This window comes from Tachypleus tridentatus, chromosome 6 (assembly GCF_004210375.1).
Source record: "Tachypleus tridentatus isolate NWPU-2018 chromosome 6, ASM421037v1, whole genome shotgun sequence".
Classification (NCBI taxonomy): domain Eukaryota; kingdom Metazoa; phylum Arthropoda; class Merostomata; order Xiphosura; family Limulidae; genus Tachypleus; species Tachypleus tridentatus.
In genome coordinates, this window is record NC_134830.1 from 135,038,694 (window position 1) to 135,056,093 (window position 17,400).

Below are 17,400 nucleotides of genomic sequence, written 5' to 3' on the forward strand. Positions count from 1 at the left end.
TGGATTTTTGCTTCTATTAAACATCATGATGTATTTTGTTGTAGATTGATTTTACTTCTATTAAAATCGTGGTTTATTTTGTTGTAAATTGGTTTTCATCTCTGTTAAAAATCACAGCGTATTTTCTTGTAGGTTGATTTTACTTTATGAAAAATCGTGATTTGTTTTCTTGTAGGTTGGTTTTGCTTCTACTAAAAATCGTGGTTTATTTTGTTGTAGGTTGGTTTTCACCTTCGTTAAAATCATGACATATTTTGTTTTAGGTTGGTTTTGCACCTCTGTTAAAAATCATGACATATTTTGTTGAAGACTGGTTTCACTTCTATTAAAATCGTGGTTTATTTTGTTCTAAATTGGTTTTCATCTCTGTTAAAAATCACAGCGTATTTTGTTGTAGGTTGGTTTTACTTCTATAAAAAATCGTGACTTGTTTTGTTGTAGGTTGACTTTATTAAATTCTTGATTTATTTTATTGTAGGTTGACTTTCACCTTTGTTAAAAATCGTGATTTATTTTGTTGTAGATTGGTTTTATTTCTATTGAAAATCATGATGTATTTTGTTGTAGGTTGGTTTCACCTCTGTTAAAAATCATGGTGTATTTTGTTGTAGGTTGGTGTTTCACCTCGTCTCAAAATCATGTATTTTGTTGTAGGTTGGTTTTGTCTATCTTAATTAAGAAACAGTACAATGAGAAAAATAGTGAACTTGCTGTAAATATAAGAATAACATGGTATTTTGTGTGATATTATGTTACGTTGACACAGGGATATTATAAGAATAACATGGTATTTTGTGTGATATTATGTTACGTTGACACAGGGATATTATAAGAATAACATGGTATTTTGTGTGATATTATGTTACGTTGACACAGGGATATTATAAGAATAACATGGTATTTTGTGTGATATTATGTTACGTTGACACAGGGATATTATAAGAATAACATGGTATTTTGTGTGATATTATGTTACGTTGATACAGGGATATTATAAGAATAACATGGTATTTTGTGTGATATTATGTTACGTTGACACAGGGATATTATAAGAATAACATGGTATTTTGTGTGATATTATGTTACGTTGACACAGGGATATTATAAGAATAACATGGTATTTTGTGTGATATTATGTTACGTTGACACAGGGATATTATAAGAATAACATGGTATTTTGTGTGATATTATGTTACGTTGACACAGGGATATTATAAGAATAACATGGTATTTTGTGTGATATTATGTTACGTTGACACAGGGATATTATAAGAATAACATGGTATTTTGTGTGTGATATTATGTTACGTTGACACAGGGATATTATAAGAATAACATGGTATTTTGTGTGATATTATGTTACGTTGACACAGGGATATTATAAGAATAACATGGTATTTTGTGTGATATTATGTTACGTTGACACAGGGATATTATAAGAATAACATGGTATTTTGTGTGATATTATGTTACGTTGACACAGGGATATTATAAGAATAACATGGTATTTTGTGTGATATTATGTTACGTTGACACAGGGATATTATAAGAATAACATGGTATTTTGTGTGATATTATGTTACGTTGACACAGGGATATTATAAGAATAACATGGTATTTTGTGTGATATTATGTTACGTTGACACAGGGATATTATAAGAATAACATGGTATTTTGTGTGATATTATGTCACGTTGACACAGGGATATTATAAGAATAACATGGTATTTTGTGTGATATTATGTTACGTTGACACAGGGATATTATAAGAATAACATGGTATTTTTGTGTGATATTATGTTACGTTGACACAGGGATATTATAAGAATAACATGGTATTTTGTGTGATATTATGTCACGTTGACACAGGGATATTATAAGAATAACATGGTATTTTGTGTGATATTATGTCACGTTGACACAGGGATATTATAAGAATAACATGGTATTTTGTGTGATATTATGTTACGTTGACACAGGGATATTATAAGAATAACATGGTATTTTGTGTGATATTATGTCACGTTGACACAGGGATATTATAAGAATAACATGGTATTTTGTGTGATATTATGTTACGTTGACACAGGGATATTATAAGAATAACATGGTATTTTGTGTGATATTATGTTACGCCGACACAGGGATATTATAAGAATAACATGGTATTTTGTGTGATATTATGTTACGTTGACACAGGGATATTATAAGAATAACATGGTATTTTGTGTGATATTATGTTACGTTGACACAGGGATATTATAAGAATAACATGGTATTTTGTGTGATATTATGTTACGTTGACACAGGGATATTATAAGAATAACATGGTATTTTGTGTGATATTATGTTACGTTGACACAGGGATATTATAAGAATAACATGGTATTTTGTGTGATATTATGTTACGTTGACACAGGGATATTATAAGAATAACATGGTATTTTGTGTGATATTATGTTACGTTGACACAGGGATATTATAAGAATAACATGGTATTTTGTGTGATATTATGTTACGTTGACACAGGGATATTATAAGAATAACATGGTATTTTGTGTGATATTATGTTACGTTGACACAGGGATATTATAAGAATAACATGGTATTTTGTGTGATATTATGTTACGTTGACACAGGGATATTATAAGAATAACATGGTATTTTGTGTGATATTATGTTACGTTGACACAGGGATATTATAAGAATAACATGGTATTTTGTGTGATATTATGTTACGTTGACACAGGGATATTATAAGAATAACATGGTATTTTGTGTGATATTATGTTACGTTGACACAGGGATATTATAAGAATAACATGGTATTTTGTGTGATATTATGTTACGTTGACACAGGGATATTATAAGAATAACATGGTATTTTGTGTGATATTATGTTACGTTGACACATTATTATACCGTTACACATCTTCCAAATCCAGTCCTTCCAGAATTTCTCATAACGAATGAAATCACAGCAGTGATATCGATACTTAACTTGAAAGAATGGTAAAATTAACGAAACACTGATTCAGTTTCAACGATAGATGACGTCTCGTAAGTACAACAACACAACCCTGAATAGTCACGGCACTTGGAATTGTTTTATACAGAGTTAGAGGGAATTAATCTAAGAGACATTGTTTCTCCCTTTTTATTAGTTCTATTTTTGTGTGCCGGCAATACCAAAAGGAGGTAATACCAAGTGGAGGTAATACCAACAGGAGGTAATATCAAAAGGAGGTAATACCAAGAGTAGGTAATACCAAGAGGAGGTAATACCAAACGGAAGTAATACCAAGAGTAGGTAATACCAAGAGGAGGTAATACCAAGCGGGGGCAATACCAAGAGGAGGTAATACCAAGCGGAGGCAATACCAAGCGGAAGTAATACCAAGAGTAGGTAATACCAAGAGGAGGTAATACCAAGCGGGGGCAATACCAAGAGGAGGTAATACCAAGCGGAAGTAATACCAAGAGGAGGTAATACAAAGCGGAGGTAATACCAAGCGGGGGCAATACCAAGAGGAGGTAATACCAAGCGGAAGTAATACCAAGAGGAGATAATACCAAGCGGAGGGCACGCGTATTTCCAATTCTTTTTATTAGTCATCCAAATTTAAAAAAAAACTCCACCAGCATATCCTCAAATTGAAATTATTTTAGACAGTATTAGAGTAAATTACTGTATGAAACCTTGGTAGAATACATCAACCAAAGGGTTTGACCTTCTGAAACCAAAACTACAATTAGACCTCAAATCGGTTAAGAGGTAATGGAGCTATGAGCTAAATTTTGTACTTGAAAACCTTCGACCCATTCTACGAACCGATATGCTGAAAAATAACTCTGTGTGAGTATACACTGAATCATTTTATTGATGCTATAAGTTAAATGTACATTGAAATTTATAGCACGTGAGTCGAATGATGTAATGTGACTGTTGCCAAGCTGCTATATTTGTTATCGCCTACTATTTAAGTTAAAGCATAATTTCGGTTTGTTTTATTTCGCTGAAGTATTTTGAAGCTAGATTTCACGTATTTTGTGCTACATCATCAAAGACACTTACAATACAATCTTTACTGTTTAGCTAGGCCTTTATGGTAACACACATTCCCATTATCTATTTAATAATGTGTGAGAAATACAGGTTTGGTTTGTTTTGAATTTCGAGCAAAGCTACACGGGGGCTACCTGCGTTAGTCGTCCCTAATTTAACAGTGTAAGACTAGAAGAGGAAAGGCAGCTAGTCATCACCACTCACCGCCAACTCTTGGGCTACTCTTTTATCAATGAATAGTGGAAATGACCGTCCCTAATTTAACAGTGTAAGACTAGAGGAAAGGCTGGCGGTGAGTGGTGATGACTAGCAGCCTTTCCTCTAGTCTTACACTGTTAAATTCAGTGTATACTCACACAGAGTTATTTTTCAGCATATCGGTTCGTAGAATGGGTCGAAGGTTTTCAAGTACAAAATTTAGCTCATAGCTCCATTACCTCTTAACCGATTTGAGGTCTAATTGTAGTTTTGGTTTCAGAAGGTCAAACCCTTTGGTTGATGTATTCTACCAAGGTTTCATACAGTAATTTACTCTAATACTGTCTAAAATAATTTCAATTTGAGGATATGCTGGTGGAGTTGTTTTTTAAATTTGGATGACTAATAAAAAAGAATTGGAAATACGCGTGCCCTCCGCTTGGTATTATCTCCTCTTGGTATTACTTCCGCTTGGTATTACCTCCTCTTGGTATTGCCCCCGCTTGGTATTACCTCCGCTTTGTATTACCTCCTCTTGGTATTACTTCCGCTTGGTATTACCTCCTATAATACATGTTTTTAATTGTTAGGACATTCGGTGTAAGAACTAACACAAAAGAGCCGGAAACCCTTATTACATCAGATGACGCACCTATTCCAAGCTGAGCTTATGCAAAATTAACTCTTTGAACAAGAGTGGTCCGATAAAGAAGAGGAGTATATTTTTACTAATCAATGTTTTTGTTTTCTTCTCATTCACCACTGACGTGGCATACTTTCAAAAATGAATATTTAATCACAACTAAAAAGAAGCAAGTAAATACCTCAGCTAAGTACACGCAGACTGAATTCATTGTTTCATGCCGCTAACGCTAGGATTAATATACATTATAAAATGTGCTAGAGATGAATTACGGGCATTCGAAGGCCATAGCCGCTGTCGCTAGGTGCTCACGTTGCAAGCGCTCAGTCCGGCATTCGTTTCTGCATTTGGTGTTCAACATTTTTTTTTTTTGAATTGCGTTTTTCTTTAATAGTGGGTAATAATGGTCTATGGATTATTTTAAAAGCCACTTTAAGCCACATTTTACATTTTAGCAATTAAACTTTGCAAAAGTGTGAACACTAAAATTTTCTCTTCACATTTATGCCACAAGAAGTAAGAATACTTGCACAAATTGCTAGTTATAGCTCGACAAAGACTGTGGTTCCGAAATTTTTAACATTTCTGGAAAAACTTCATGTAATTCTAGAATCAAAGTAGACAAAAACACGTGAACGAAATTCTGAAGACTTGTCGTAGAGGTGCGGTTTAGGATAAACCAAAATGTTTGCTAATTTGAATTTTGAAGAATAGTTAATAAACATGCATACAGTGTGCATAATGAGAAAACTATGTAAACAGAAAAGACTATACTAGTTCACTTTCTTCTTATATTCTGGCTACACAACCACGTCCTGTTTGCTATTTACACCTACACTGTTTTAAGGCACTGGCTATAAGCTCGTGTATTTACCTCAAAATAACAATGATGATACCTCCGTGAGGTAAAACAATATCACTGTAACACAGTATAACACGTCATACATATGTGCCCGATACAAGTGAACACAAATATTAACGTTGAGCCACTGAGTGTTGGGTCTAACATCGTATGTGTGTATATATTTTCTTTTTATTATTATTCACCTTTTCATGTTTATCTTTTTTCTGATTTTAACTTGGGAGAGCAGACACCTTCCTACAACTGTCTGCAGACAGTGAAGGGTAAAATAGATGTGAGACATTGTGGGCTTGAGCACCCACATCTCGCTCTCCTAATTTCTAATTTTCTTGCATGAGACCAGCGAATTGGAGGTTAAGACTGATAGACGGTGTATCCCCACCGCAATGTGGGCCCTACTTCCGGAGTCACCTACAAAATCTAGGATACATTTTATAATCCCACGTTTAGTATGTATATGTATGTATGTGAATATATATATATATAATCACGTGCTACGAACAAAGAACTGCGAAAGTAATATTTTAAAATAGCATAAAAATCTTAGCAATGTTTGATAGCAATGAAAGAAAGTATAGTCTGGCGATATTTCTTCTGTAATTTCTTTACTAACTATTTTCTTTCGTACTTAGCTTATGATCATTTGTGCGGATTTTCCCTTATTTTATCTTAAAATACAACTGACATTCGTTTTGCATTATGATCTCCAGAGAACGATCAATCCGCGAGGTTAAGACTGATAGACGATGTATCCCCACCGCAATGTGGGTCCTACTTCTTCAGTCACCTCCAAAATCTAGGATACATTTTATAATTCCACGTTGTAGTTTGTACCCTAGGATCCTTCTCAAAAATATGCAGCGTATTTTGTTTCATGTTAATGTGTTTCGTTTATGGCTTAAAATTTATGATTATAATATATATATACAGATATTTAAATGTGCATTGTTCTATCATGTCTACTTTCGTATACACTCATGTATTAATCTTAATGTCAGGAATGATACTATCAGTATGAAGCTCTTGAGTGGCCGAAAAAACTTTTTTTTTGCAACTACGGATGTATTCGCAATAAACATTCAAAATTTGTCCAGTCACTATACGGTGAGAGATAAGAATTTACACCATTTTATTCTTTATCGAACATTGACGTGTTCATCAGTGTACGTCACACCAGCTGGTAACTGTCGCGTGGTTAATGTTTATATGGTAGCCAAGTGCATTTCTTTTATATTTAAACTGAAGAACAGACAGACAGACACACAAAGGCCTTTTGAAACAAATCAGTTGCACTGGGGTGACGTGACCACGGTTGATGGGATATTTCGTGAAAGTTATGTTCTAACATTTGAAGCTTCTGTTCGTATTGTTGTGTTTAAAGTCACAATCACACACACATATATATACCGTCTTCAGATAGAAAACTACTCACTGACGCATCTTTATATACTATAATGTTTAGTTCATAAAACACAGATATAGGTATAAGTGACAAACTTACACCATAGTTTACATTAGAAACAGCTTCTTCACACATGTTTATCTATTGTTTAGTTCACCAACAATAGACACAAGTAGAAACAACAATCAACCTTACACCATACTTTACATTAGAAACATCTTTAAGTGTTCGTTTGTATGATCGAATTCTTAAATTTAAGGTAGAAGAATCTTCACAGAAAAAGAAAGCGAATTATGTAGCAGGTGCTGAGGAGACACACCCACACTCACTAAGAAGAAATGAGATTCACAAATTGTTAAGAGTTTCTTTTCTCATTTCATTCTGAAACGTACGCGTGGCTGTGTGGCTGTAAGTGATTGTTTTGATACAGTTTCGTACACTTTCAAACAGTCTTGATATATTTATATGTTAAGTATCGACAGAAACAGTTTAAAAAACTTGAAAACATCTTGTCTTGTTTGGTTAATGGAAATGCCCTCCAATGGCAGAACGGTATGTCTGCGGATTTACAACCCTGGAAACCGGGATTCAACACCCGTGGTTACAGAGTACAGAGAGACCATTGTGTAGCTTTTTGCTTAACTTCAAACAACGTTAATGGTAATACATTGTTGTTAATCATGTCCTATAATATCCCGTCATACTGAGGTCGCATGTAGTGTTGGTAAATTGAAAACCAAAAACAAAATTGAAACTTAGTAATTACACCATCCAAGTCTCAGACATTTTAAAATAAATAGGCATATATCAGATTCCTTCAAGATGTCTATTCTTTCCGTCCTATTTATTGATCTGTTCTCTATGTATCCGTGTATTCTTCAGTGAAGTGATGTTAGTGTTATATAAACTTCGTGTATGTAAATAAATCTGTCCACGCACGTGTCTTCAATACTTCTTACGAACACATAAAATCATAAAATACAACGTATAATTCTCATCGTTAAGCTATACCACCGAATCTACAGTAGTCCGTCAAGTAAGATGTTGTTTGAGACAGTCACAGTCGAACTTTCGTTCGGGGTCTAAAACAACACATCAGATTTATTTATTGTTGTAAAGTCATTTGTGTTTTAGTGTTCATGAACCTACAGTTTCGTGTCACTGACTTTTTATTAATCTGTTCCTTACGTTTCTGTATTAATTACGGATATAATAAAATACAACAATATATCAGTATTATTAGAAATAAACAAACAATATAACAGTATTATTAAAGATATACAAATTACTTATCAAGAAATCAAGGATGTTTGCAGTAACATTGATTCTACACTACAGTTAAAGATACCCGTGAATCACAGGTATATATTTGTAAAAGAACTTTATCGTACTTTTCCGTTCCGTGATAGTGTTAATATCGGAATATTGGTCGTGAAAACGATTAGAAAGTATCAATTTTTGATCCATTCGTCTGTCATTCTGTTTCTATCCCCCCCCCGTGTAGTTTAAACAGCCCAAAATTCTGGTGTATAAAATATAACATGTTTTGACTTAATCTTCGTGATTTAAAAGCGCCACCTAAGACAGTCTAAATGAAATAGTTCAAGGTGTACACTAATAATCCGAATTCATACAGTTTTTCTCGTTTGATTTACGTTTTGTTTTCATTCTAAAATTTTACATATAATGTGACGTTAGGTTTAAAGGGAGCCTATCTGTTACTTATCACGCTAAGTATTCAGTTCTAGATTTCTGTATAGAAATTATTAATGAATTTTTGTTCTGTAGATGTGAACATCTTCGATGTAAGACTTCATTTTTGTAAAACACTATTCATAACTAATAGTAACACTAGGTAACAGAATTCACCAGTAATACAGAATAAACATCACAAAAGTTCCTTCCCTCTACTGTGATAATAATATTTCTTCATTTCTTTCTTGTAATTTTACTTCCGAAGGAAATACGTCGTATTCATAAGGTTTCAAGATTAACCGGTTTTAAGTCGCTGCATAACGGCTCTGAGTTTATTTTTCCAAGTACAAACTTTTAGCTCAAAGCTCCGTGACCGATTTGAGGCGTAATTACAGTTTTGGACTCAGTAGGCCAATCACTTTTGATTGATGTATTTGACTACGCCCAAGGTAATTCACTTTAACCCTACTTAAAACAATTTCGCGTACCGCGGATACTGAGGATTCCCTCTTGTTTTGGATAATATAACAAAGTATGTTCGTAGTGTTTTTTATTTTTAACTTTCTAGAAAGTTTGTTTTGGATTTCGCGCAAAGCTACACGAAGGCTATCTGCGCTAGTCGTCCCTAATTTAGCAATATAAGACTAGAGGGAAGGCAATTAGTCATCACCACCCACCACCAACTCTTGGGCTACTCTTTTACTAACGAATAATGGAATTGACCATCACATTATAACGTCCCCCACGGCTGAAAGGGCGAGCATGTTTGGTGCAACAAGGATTCGAAACCAAGTTCTTCAATTCAGTACTTGGTGATGGCACCTACGGCTCTGAATAATGAATTGAACCAGATATTTAATTTTACTTAGAATAACAAACGTTATAAATGTGCGTTAAGTTGCTCACTGATTTCTAACTCATTTTGTGATTCCAGTATTGACTGTGAAAAAACAACTAAGGAGTATTCTACTTGAATATTCTGAAAGTTTAAATTTTTATTACTTTTATTTCCCCCTCTAGAACAGCGATGAGACATTGGAGTAACAACACTAAAATCAGGGGTTCGATTCACCTAAACAAACTCAACAGATAGCCGGATGTAGCTTTGCTATAAGAAAACACACACACATACTATGAATAAAGTGTTACCTTATACACTGTACAGGATATCAAGTAAGTTATTCATAAGGTAAGATTTGATATTGTTACATTAGAATCTGCCAATGGAAATTCATCTTTTTTTATATTCGCCTGACATAATAATTCGTTTGGGTAAGAAAATATACTCATATGGTTTACATTATTCATAGTACGGAATATACTGGTATCGGATAATTAGGATTTGTCTTCAGGAGATATTATATATTAATCGTGTCTCTTTTATCAGAGAGCCCGGCATGGCTAGATGGTTAAAGCCCTCGATTCGTAATCTGAGGGTCGCGAGTGATGACTAGTTGCCTTCCCTCTAGTCTTAGACTGTTAAATTAGGGACGGTTAACGCACAGACCCCGCGTAAAGTTTTACGCGAAATGTAAAACAAACCAAATCTAAAGTGAAGAATTCAATTACTGAATAAATGCGAAAACAAACCTTAGGAATCCCATGTTATGACAGAGAAACTTAACATATACTAATTTATTGTATTTTTAGATAAAAATACGTTTTGTGTATATACTACGTTCACAGCGATTATTATTCTATTCCAGGTTTCTTCTATAAGGAGAAAAAACATCTTTATTATCCAAATAATTATGCAAAACGCATAACCATCCTTGGTGGCGCCATCTGTGAACGGTAAGGATCATTAAATACTAATATATATATATATTATTTTTTAAATTTTGGACTAATAAAAATTTTAAACAACATATATTATTATACTCTATACCTATATGTTAATTTTATTTAAGTTTGATCTTCTTCTATAATTTATGAGCATATAACCTGAGTTGAGTTTTAATTGTAATTTCCATGATGGATGCAAAAGATAGGTATTCCAGTCTAGTGTTTTTTTAGTGTTAAGCGCGTAAATTCTATTTACATAAGCCCCGTATGTGTAGAACACGCACGGAGGAAACAGTTCTGGACGGTATGAAAAATGTACTAAAAAGATTTTTATTCGTAATCATGGGTCACGGGTTCGAATCCCTATCACACAAATATGTTTGTCTTTTTAGCTATGGGTGCGAAAAGAGGAAAGGCAACCAATCGAAAGCAATCCTTGCCAACTCTTATCCAAACGAACAAAGGGACATGACTGTCACGCCTACAGGCATCGATAGCTTTAAAGTTTGGGCAGAGACTTTGCATCAACGGGCAACGAATCACGAATTCTCAGATTAACGCACACTAGTCACTTAGTAATATCCAGACCTCACCATGCTCTAAAGAAGCTTTCAGTGGGTAGAGTATTCGTGACAAATACCTCAGATGGAAATCAAGCTGTTGTACAAAAATATCCATTCATAGTTCATGTTCATAAAAGAGTGCGTGAGACATTTGCAATGTCCGTAAATTTTCAGAAATGACAAAAAAAAAGATTATCTCTTGAAATATCTGTTACAATGAAGGTCCAACATGACATGGACTAAGAATTAGAAAGCTTACATGACCTTGAGTACTAGGCCGAAAGAGGTCGTAAGTTAGAATTAACCGTAATATATAGTAAAGACAACAGTCAAACATGAGAAGAGACAACTGGGGTTAACATTGGAAACTGAAACGATACGTGATGTTCTTCTATCAAGAATACCCGCGACCTGAAGGAAATTAGACTTACACTGTCAAAGGGCGGATAGTCTTCTGGAATGACATAGTTTTCGATCCATGTTTTAAAGAACTTAATATAAAACATAATTATTTTCCCACTCAGGCTGTAGAGTTGTTACCTGAATTGTGAGCAGGGTGTGGGTTCGAAACCACTTCAATCGGAAATTTTCAAAGTTGAAAAACAGAAACTCACCAAAAAATAGATTCGCATTTAACCTTGAGATTATATTTGCATATGATAACATGTAAAAATATCTTTATGTGTTTATATATTAGTATGTTCATTCACTTTTGCATACATAAACATGCGTGATTTTTAAATATACATAATCGTCGAGTGAAAATATCTCTGTGGTAATATGCGAACGGTCCCTAGTATTTTTTTTCGCCTCCTGACGAGAGATTCCGTTCATGTGTCTGCACCTCCTTTTTTCGATGCAGGTTCACTCCACAAGCCAACGTTGTGCACGAAATCGAAAGATGGCTATCTAAATCATAGAGCGTCAGAAGCTCAGGAAACGTTGGCATTGAACGGTCTATTTGTACATGTTATCAATCACATTATGGGAGCTAGTTCACCTGGAGCCATGGGGAAAGACAACGAGGAAAGAGACCGGTTGACGGGAGAATTTATATAGAGTACGTGGGCATCCGAAGTACAATAAAAAAACTCTTGTTTAAAATTATTTTTATGTGTTTTTCCAAATGTTAGGTACACTAAGTTTACTGAGATGAAAAAGTCTGCACTTTTCACGGTTAATAAACGGAACATCTGAATATTTCATAGACTTGATAAATATGTGAATACTGTGTGAGCAGCAAAGTGATTACTAGATTTTGTGCACGCCAATATTGTGGGCATCAAAGTGAAAACTGTTTCACGCACGCGAATATCCTGGGCAATAAATTAAAAATTGTTTCAAATGCACGAGCATTCTGGGCGTCAAAGTGAGAACTATTATATTTCTATGTACGTGAACGTTCTGGGCAGTGGAGTGATACTTACGATATGCGCAGATAGCCTAGTTGCTTTGCGCCATAAACCACCACACTTATGATCTATGTATGTCATTGCTCTAAACAACAGATAAACAATTAGATTTCAGTCGATGAAAACATTATTCGTAGACTCGAAAATTCAGGATCTATGAGCTGGGATATGACGTTTCATTCTTCGCTGTTTAACTTAAATACGAAACGACATAATTGAAATTAACTCATCAATTGTAGCAATATCCACATAACCTTCTCAATACTAGCAGTATCTAAATAACCTCAACAATGGCAGTATCCCAATAATAATCTTCTCAATAGTAGCAGTATTTAAACAACCTTCTCAATAGTAGCAGTATTTAAACAACCTTCTCAATAGTAGCAGTATTTAAACAACCTTCTCAATAGTAGCAGTATCTGAACAACCTTCTCAATAGTAGCAGTATTTAAACAACCTTATCAATAGTGACAGTGTCCAATAACCATCCCAATAGTGGCAGTATTCCGATAACCTTCTCAATAGTAGCAGTATTTAAACAACCTTCTCAATAGTAGCAGTATTTAAACAACCTTCTCAATAGTAGCAGTATTTAAACAACCTTCTCAATAGTAGCAGTATTTAAACAACCTTCTCAATAGTAGCAGTATCTGAACAACCTTCTCAATAGTAGCAGTATTTAAACAACCTTCTCAATAGTAGCAGTATTTAAACAACCTTCTCAATAGTAGCAGTATCTGAACAACCTTCTCAATAGTAGCAGTATTTAAACAACCTTATCAATAGTGACAGTGTCCAATAACCATCCCAATAGTGGCAGTATTCCGATAACCTTCTCAATAGTAGCAGTATTTAAACAACCTTCTCAATAGTAGCAGTATCTGAACAACCTTCTCAATAGTAGCAGTATTTAAACAACCTTATCAATAGTGACAGTGTCCAATAACCATCCCAATAGTGGCAGTATTCCGATAACCTTCTCAATAATAGCAGTATTCCAATAACATTCTCAATAATAGGAGTATTCCAATAACATTCTCAATAATAGGAGTATCCATATAACCTTCTCAATAGTAACAGTATTACAATAACTATCTCAATAGTAGCAGTACTCCAATAATCTTCTTAATAGTAGCAGTATTTCAATAACCATCCCAACAGTAGCAGTATTCCAATAACCTTCTTCGTTCTAGAGGTAACGAATTCAAAGATCTGAACTTATCCTCACATTATAACCTTTCCATCGAACTTGCCACCCGAGTAGACTTCTCTGAACTCTTTCCAATAGTTCAATGTCTTCCATAAGGAAGGAGTCCAAGGTTGAGCACGATCCTTCAAATGTGGTCTAACTAGTAACCTATACAATGATATTTTAGGTTTTTTATACCTATATTCAGTATTTTTATACATACAATCTAAAATACTATTTCCATTCCTGTCAATAATATGAAATTATTGGATGACTTAAGAGGCTGATCAACCATTACACCCAGATCATTTTCTTTCACGACACTGTTACGGCCATTCTCATCAAAATTCTACTTAAAATTTAAATTATGATAACCAAAATTGTTTAATAATTAAAACTCATCTGTTATTTATTCGCCCAACTCACTAAATACATCAAATCCTTTAGTACAACAATAACACCATCTTCACAGCCAGCAACAAAAAAAACTTTAATGTCATCAACAAATTAAAAAACAACAACATTGATCATTCCTTCATTGATGTAAATCAAAAAGAGCTGTGGTCCTAACACTGAATCCTGAGGTACCTCACTCCTGACATTAATCTAGTTTGGCTAACCTATCGCCCACATCCACAGAGGTAACATTTCAACAAGTCTTTTATATAGCATCTTGTCAAACCCTCTCTTACAATTCAGATGCATGAAATGCACACTCGTACCCTCATCTACAAGTATATAATCGAGTTCTTGCGGTTATAATCAAATTAACTTTTTTTCGCATGGTTTGAAATAAATTGAAATTCTAGGTCATCTTAATAAAGACATATCAAAGTGAAAAAAACAAAAATAAAAATGTGTAACGTGCCTCAAAACTACATTACAAAAAGTGTTTATCAATAAATCATTAACATGCATTCTACATTGCCACATAGTGGCTCTGTATTAGTGTTTGTGTGTTTGTTTTGAATTTCGCGTAAAGCTAAACAAGAGCTATCTGCGCTAGCCGTCTCTAATTTTGCAGTGTAAGACTAGAGGGAAGGCAATTAGTCATCACCACCCACCGCCAACTATTGGCTACTCTTTTACCAACGAATAATGGGATTGACTGTCACATTATAACGCTCCCACGACTGAAAGGGCGAGCATGTTTGGTGTGACGGGGATTCGAACTCACGACCCTCGGATTACGAGTTGAGTGCCTTAACCATCTGGCCATGCCGGGCCCTGTTCTAGGGAATTTTCATTTTCTGCTACAGAAACAAAAATCTTTTCGATTAATTTCTAGTGATATAATATAAAAAATTATTATTATTTTATACATAAACACGTCGAAATAATCAGTGTTGTTCATAAACTTTACTTATAATAGCTGTTATACTTCTGAAGGAATAAAATACAGGAAAATGTAGACAGTGAGAAAAACTAAACTGGAACAGTAATACATTTTAATATGAGCGTGAGATGTAAACTTTACAATTATGCTTTATATTACGTTTACACTAAATCAAACTATGAGGACTGTAACTGATAACACAAATCATGTTAACCATAGAACATAACACCAACATAAAATGATCGTCGAATAAGAATTCTTTTCTAAAACCGATCGAGTAATGTTTTCTGGACCGAAGCAATCATGTGTGATGAAACATTCGTTGCCTATATTTAAGTTGTTGTTTTTAATTTTTGGGGGTTAATTGAGTATTTACGTGAAGTTGATTTATAATTTCTTTGTGTGGAACTTTGACATATTCGTGGACAGTAGAAAACTGCTTCTGGTGTCCGTTTTAGCAAGCTTACAAGGATGAATGTAAATAACGAAGATGACTTTCAACCAGACACCTAGCGGCTATTTTCTGCAGATGACACAACAATATAACGTATTAAGTAAATACAACTGTGGGACGCGGCACTTTTAAGACGCTCCATTTGAACTACTGTTCTAAACTACGCAGATGACTAGTTAAGCCTAATTGTGCCGATAGGATCGCCACTCACCGCATTAAATCCCAGGCAAATAATGAGGGTCGGTGGTTCAAAGACTTGAGAAAAAGTGACAATCCCGTGAGAGATACCAAAGACAAAATCCACAGCACGTCCAAGATACATGCCTTCACGTGACCTAGCCACGAAGAGAAATATAGTTGTTTATAACTAGACTTAACTGTTATTGTCAAGATAGAAGACAGTAAAATGGTAAACCCGTCATTTAATCACAATGATTATGATTTGCGCTAAGACACTTACTGTTTTCATGGAACGTATAAAATGGAACATTTCGACAAGTTCCCCACAAATAGAGAAAAATAAAAGTGACCCTTTCTCACGCAGTATCTAAACTCACCCACCTTTTAGCTGTTGCAAATGTTTCGCATTACTGCAACGAAAAGAAATGTCTTCGGTGAAAATAACGAGATGCAGGCCTTTGAGAAAATTCTATCCAGTACAGTTTATTTTGACTTAGAGAAAGAAAATCGAGTCAGGAGTAATAAAGATTAAGATGATAAAATAATATATTTTTAATAATTATAACCTGTTTGCATCTGGCAAAAGATAAGCTTTAACAATGAAAGAGACATCAAATGAAATGTCACTTTTGACATTGAAGTTTCCATACATGTCAAAGTTATAGATGATTTTATATATGTAAAAATGGCTGGTTTGGGTTGAGAAAATGTTTTTATGTAAAGGAGCAAACAACGTTTCGACCTTCTTCGGTCATTGTCAGGTTCACACACACACAAAAAAATTCTCAACCCAAACCAGCCGTTTTTACACACGTATTTTTCTCTACAAGTGGGTTTTCTCGTCATCACTGATTATAGATGATTTTAATTGAACATTCCAGAAGCGTAGGTTGCTCTCTAGGGACGATGTAAGGATCGAACCTGAATACTGGTACAATATGGTTTCTCTGGTCATATATAAAATACGGGAAAACAATTCCACTGGCCATATTAAAAATACGGCAGCCTAAATGCTGGGAGAATATGGTTCCACTAACCGTACTTAAAAACGCAAAAGCATAAATATCACGAAAATATTGTTTGATTGGTTATATTTAGAAATACTGGAACATAAGTGCAAGGAGAATACAGTTCTACTGGCCATATTTACAAATACGGGAGCATAAATACAGGGAAAATATAATTCCACTGGCCGTACTTAAAAATACAAAAGTATAAATATCCGGGAGAATATAGTTCTACTGGGCAGAATTAAAAATACGATACTGAAATGGCTGTTAAAGGAATTATTGATAAACCTAATTTCCACGAAGAATGACTTCTGGACATGGTAAGAAGTTAGGGACAGGTTTAAGTTCCATGTAGGGCAGCTACTGGAAACAATAAGGAACTTCGGACAAATTTAAGTTCTGTCTATGGGAGCTACTGAAAATAGGAAGAATTAGAGACAGGGATGGCTGCTGCACATAGTAAGAACTTAGGGAAAAATTTAAATTTTGTACAGTACAGCTGATGGACTTAGTAAGAGGTTTGGGATAAACTCAAGCCTTGCCAAAGGTGACTGCTGGACATAGTAAGAAGTTAGGGGCTGAATTAACTTCTATCTAACTTGTAT

At 34.4% G+C, this 17,400-nt stretch overlaps 1 protein-coding gene across 4 annotated transcripts in view; it reads left to right on the top strand.

Annotated features, from left to right (window-relative positions):
* The window catches only part of LOC143253738 (uncharacterized), a 109,297-nt gene that overhangs the window by 17,164 nt on the left and 74,733 nt on the right, over positions 1 to 17,400 (top strand). Inside the window, exons 2-4 of one of the 4 annotated variants that reach the window (XM_076508051.1) lie at positions 9,887 to 10,039; positions 10,573 to 10,660; positions 11,044 to 13,131. In XM_076508051.1, coding sequence (XP_076364166.1) covers positions 10,000 to 10,039; positions 10,573 to 10,660; positions 11,044 to 11,209 — 294 coding nt within the window. In that variant the 5' untranslated portion in view covers positions 9,887 to 9,999 and the 3' untranslated portion in view covers positions 11,210 to 13,131. Of the gene's footprint in view, positions 1 to 9,886; positions 10,040 to 10,572; positions 10,661 to 11,043; positions 13,132 to 17,400 lie in introns of those variants that run through there. The other 3 variants (XR_013029833.1, XM_076508050.1, XR_013029831.1) reach the window with 3 other exon arrangements.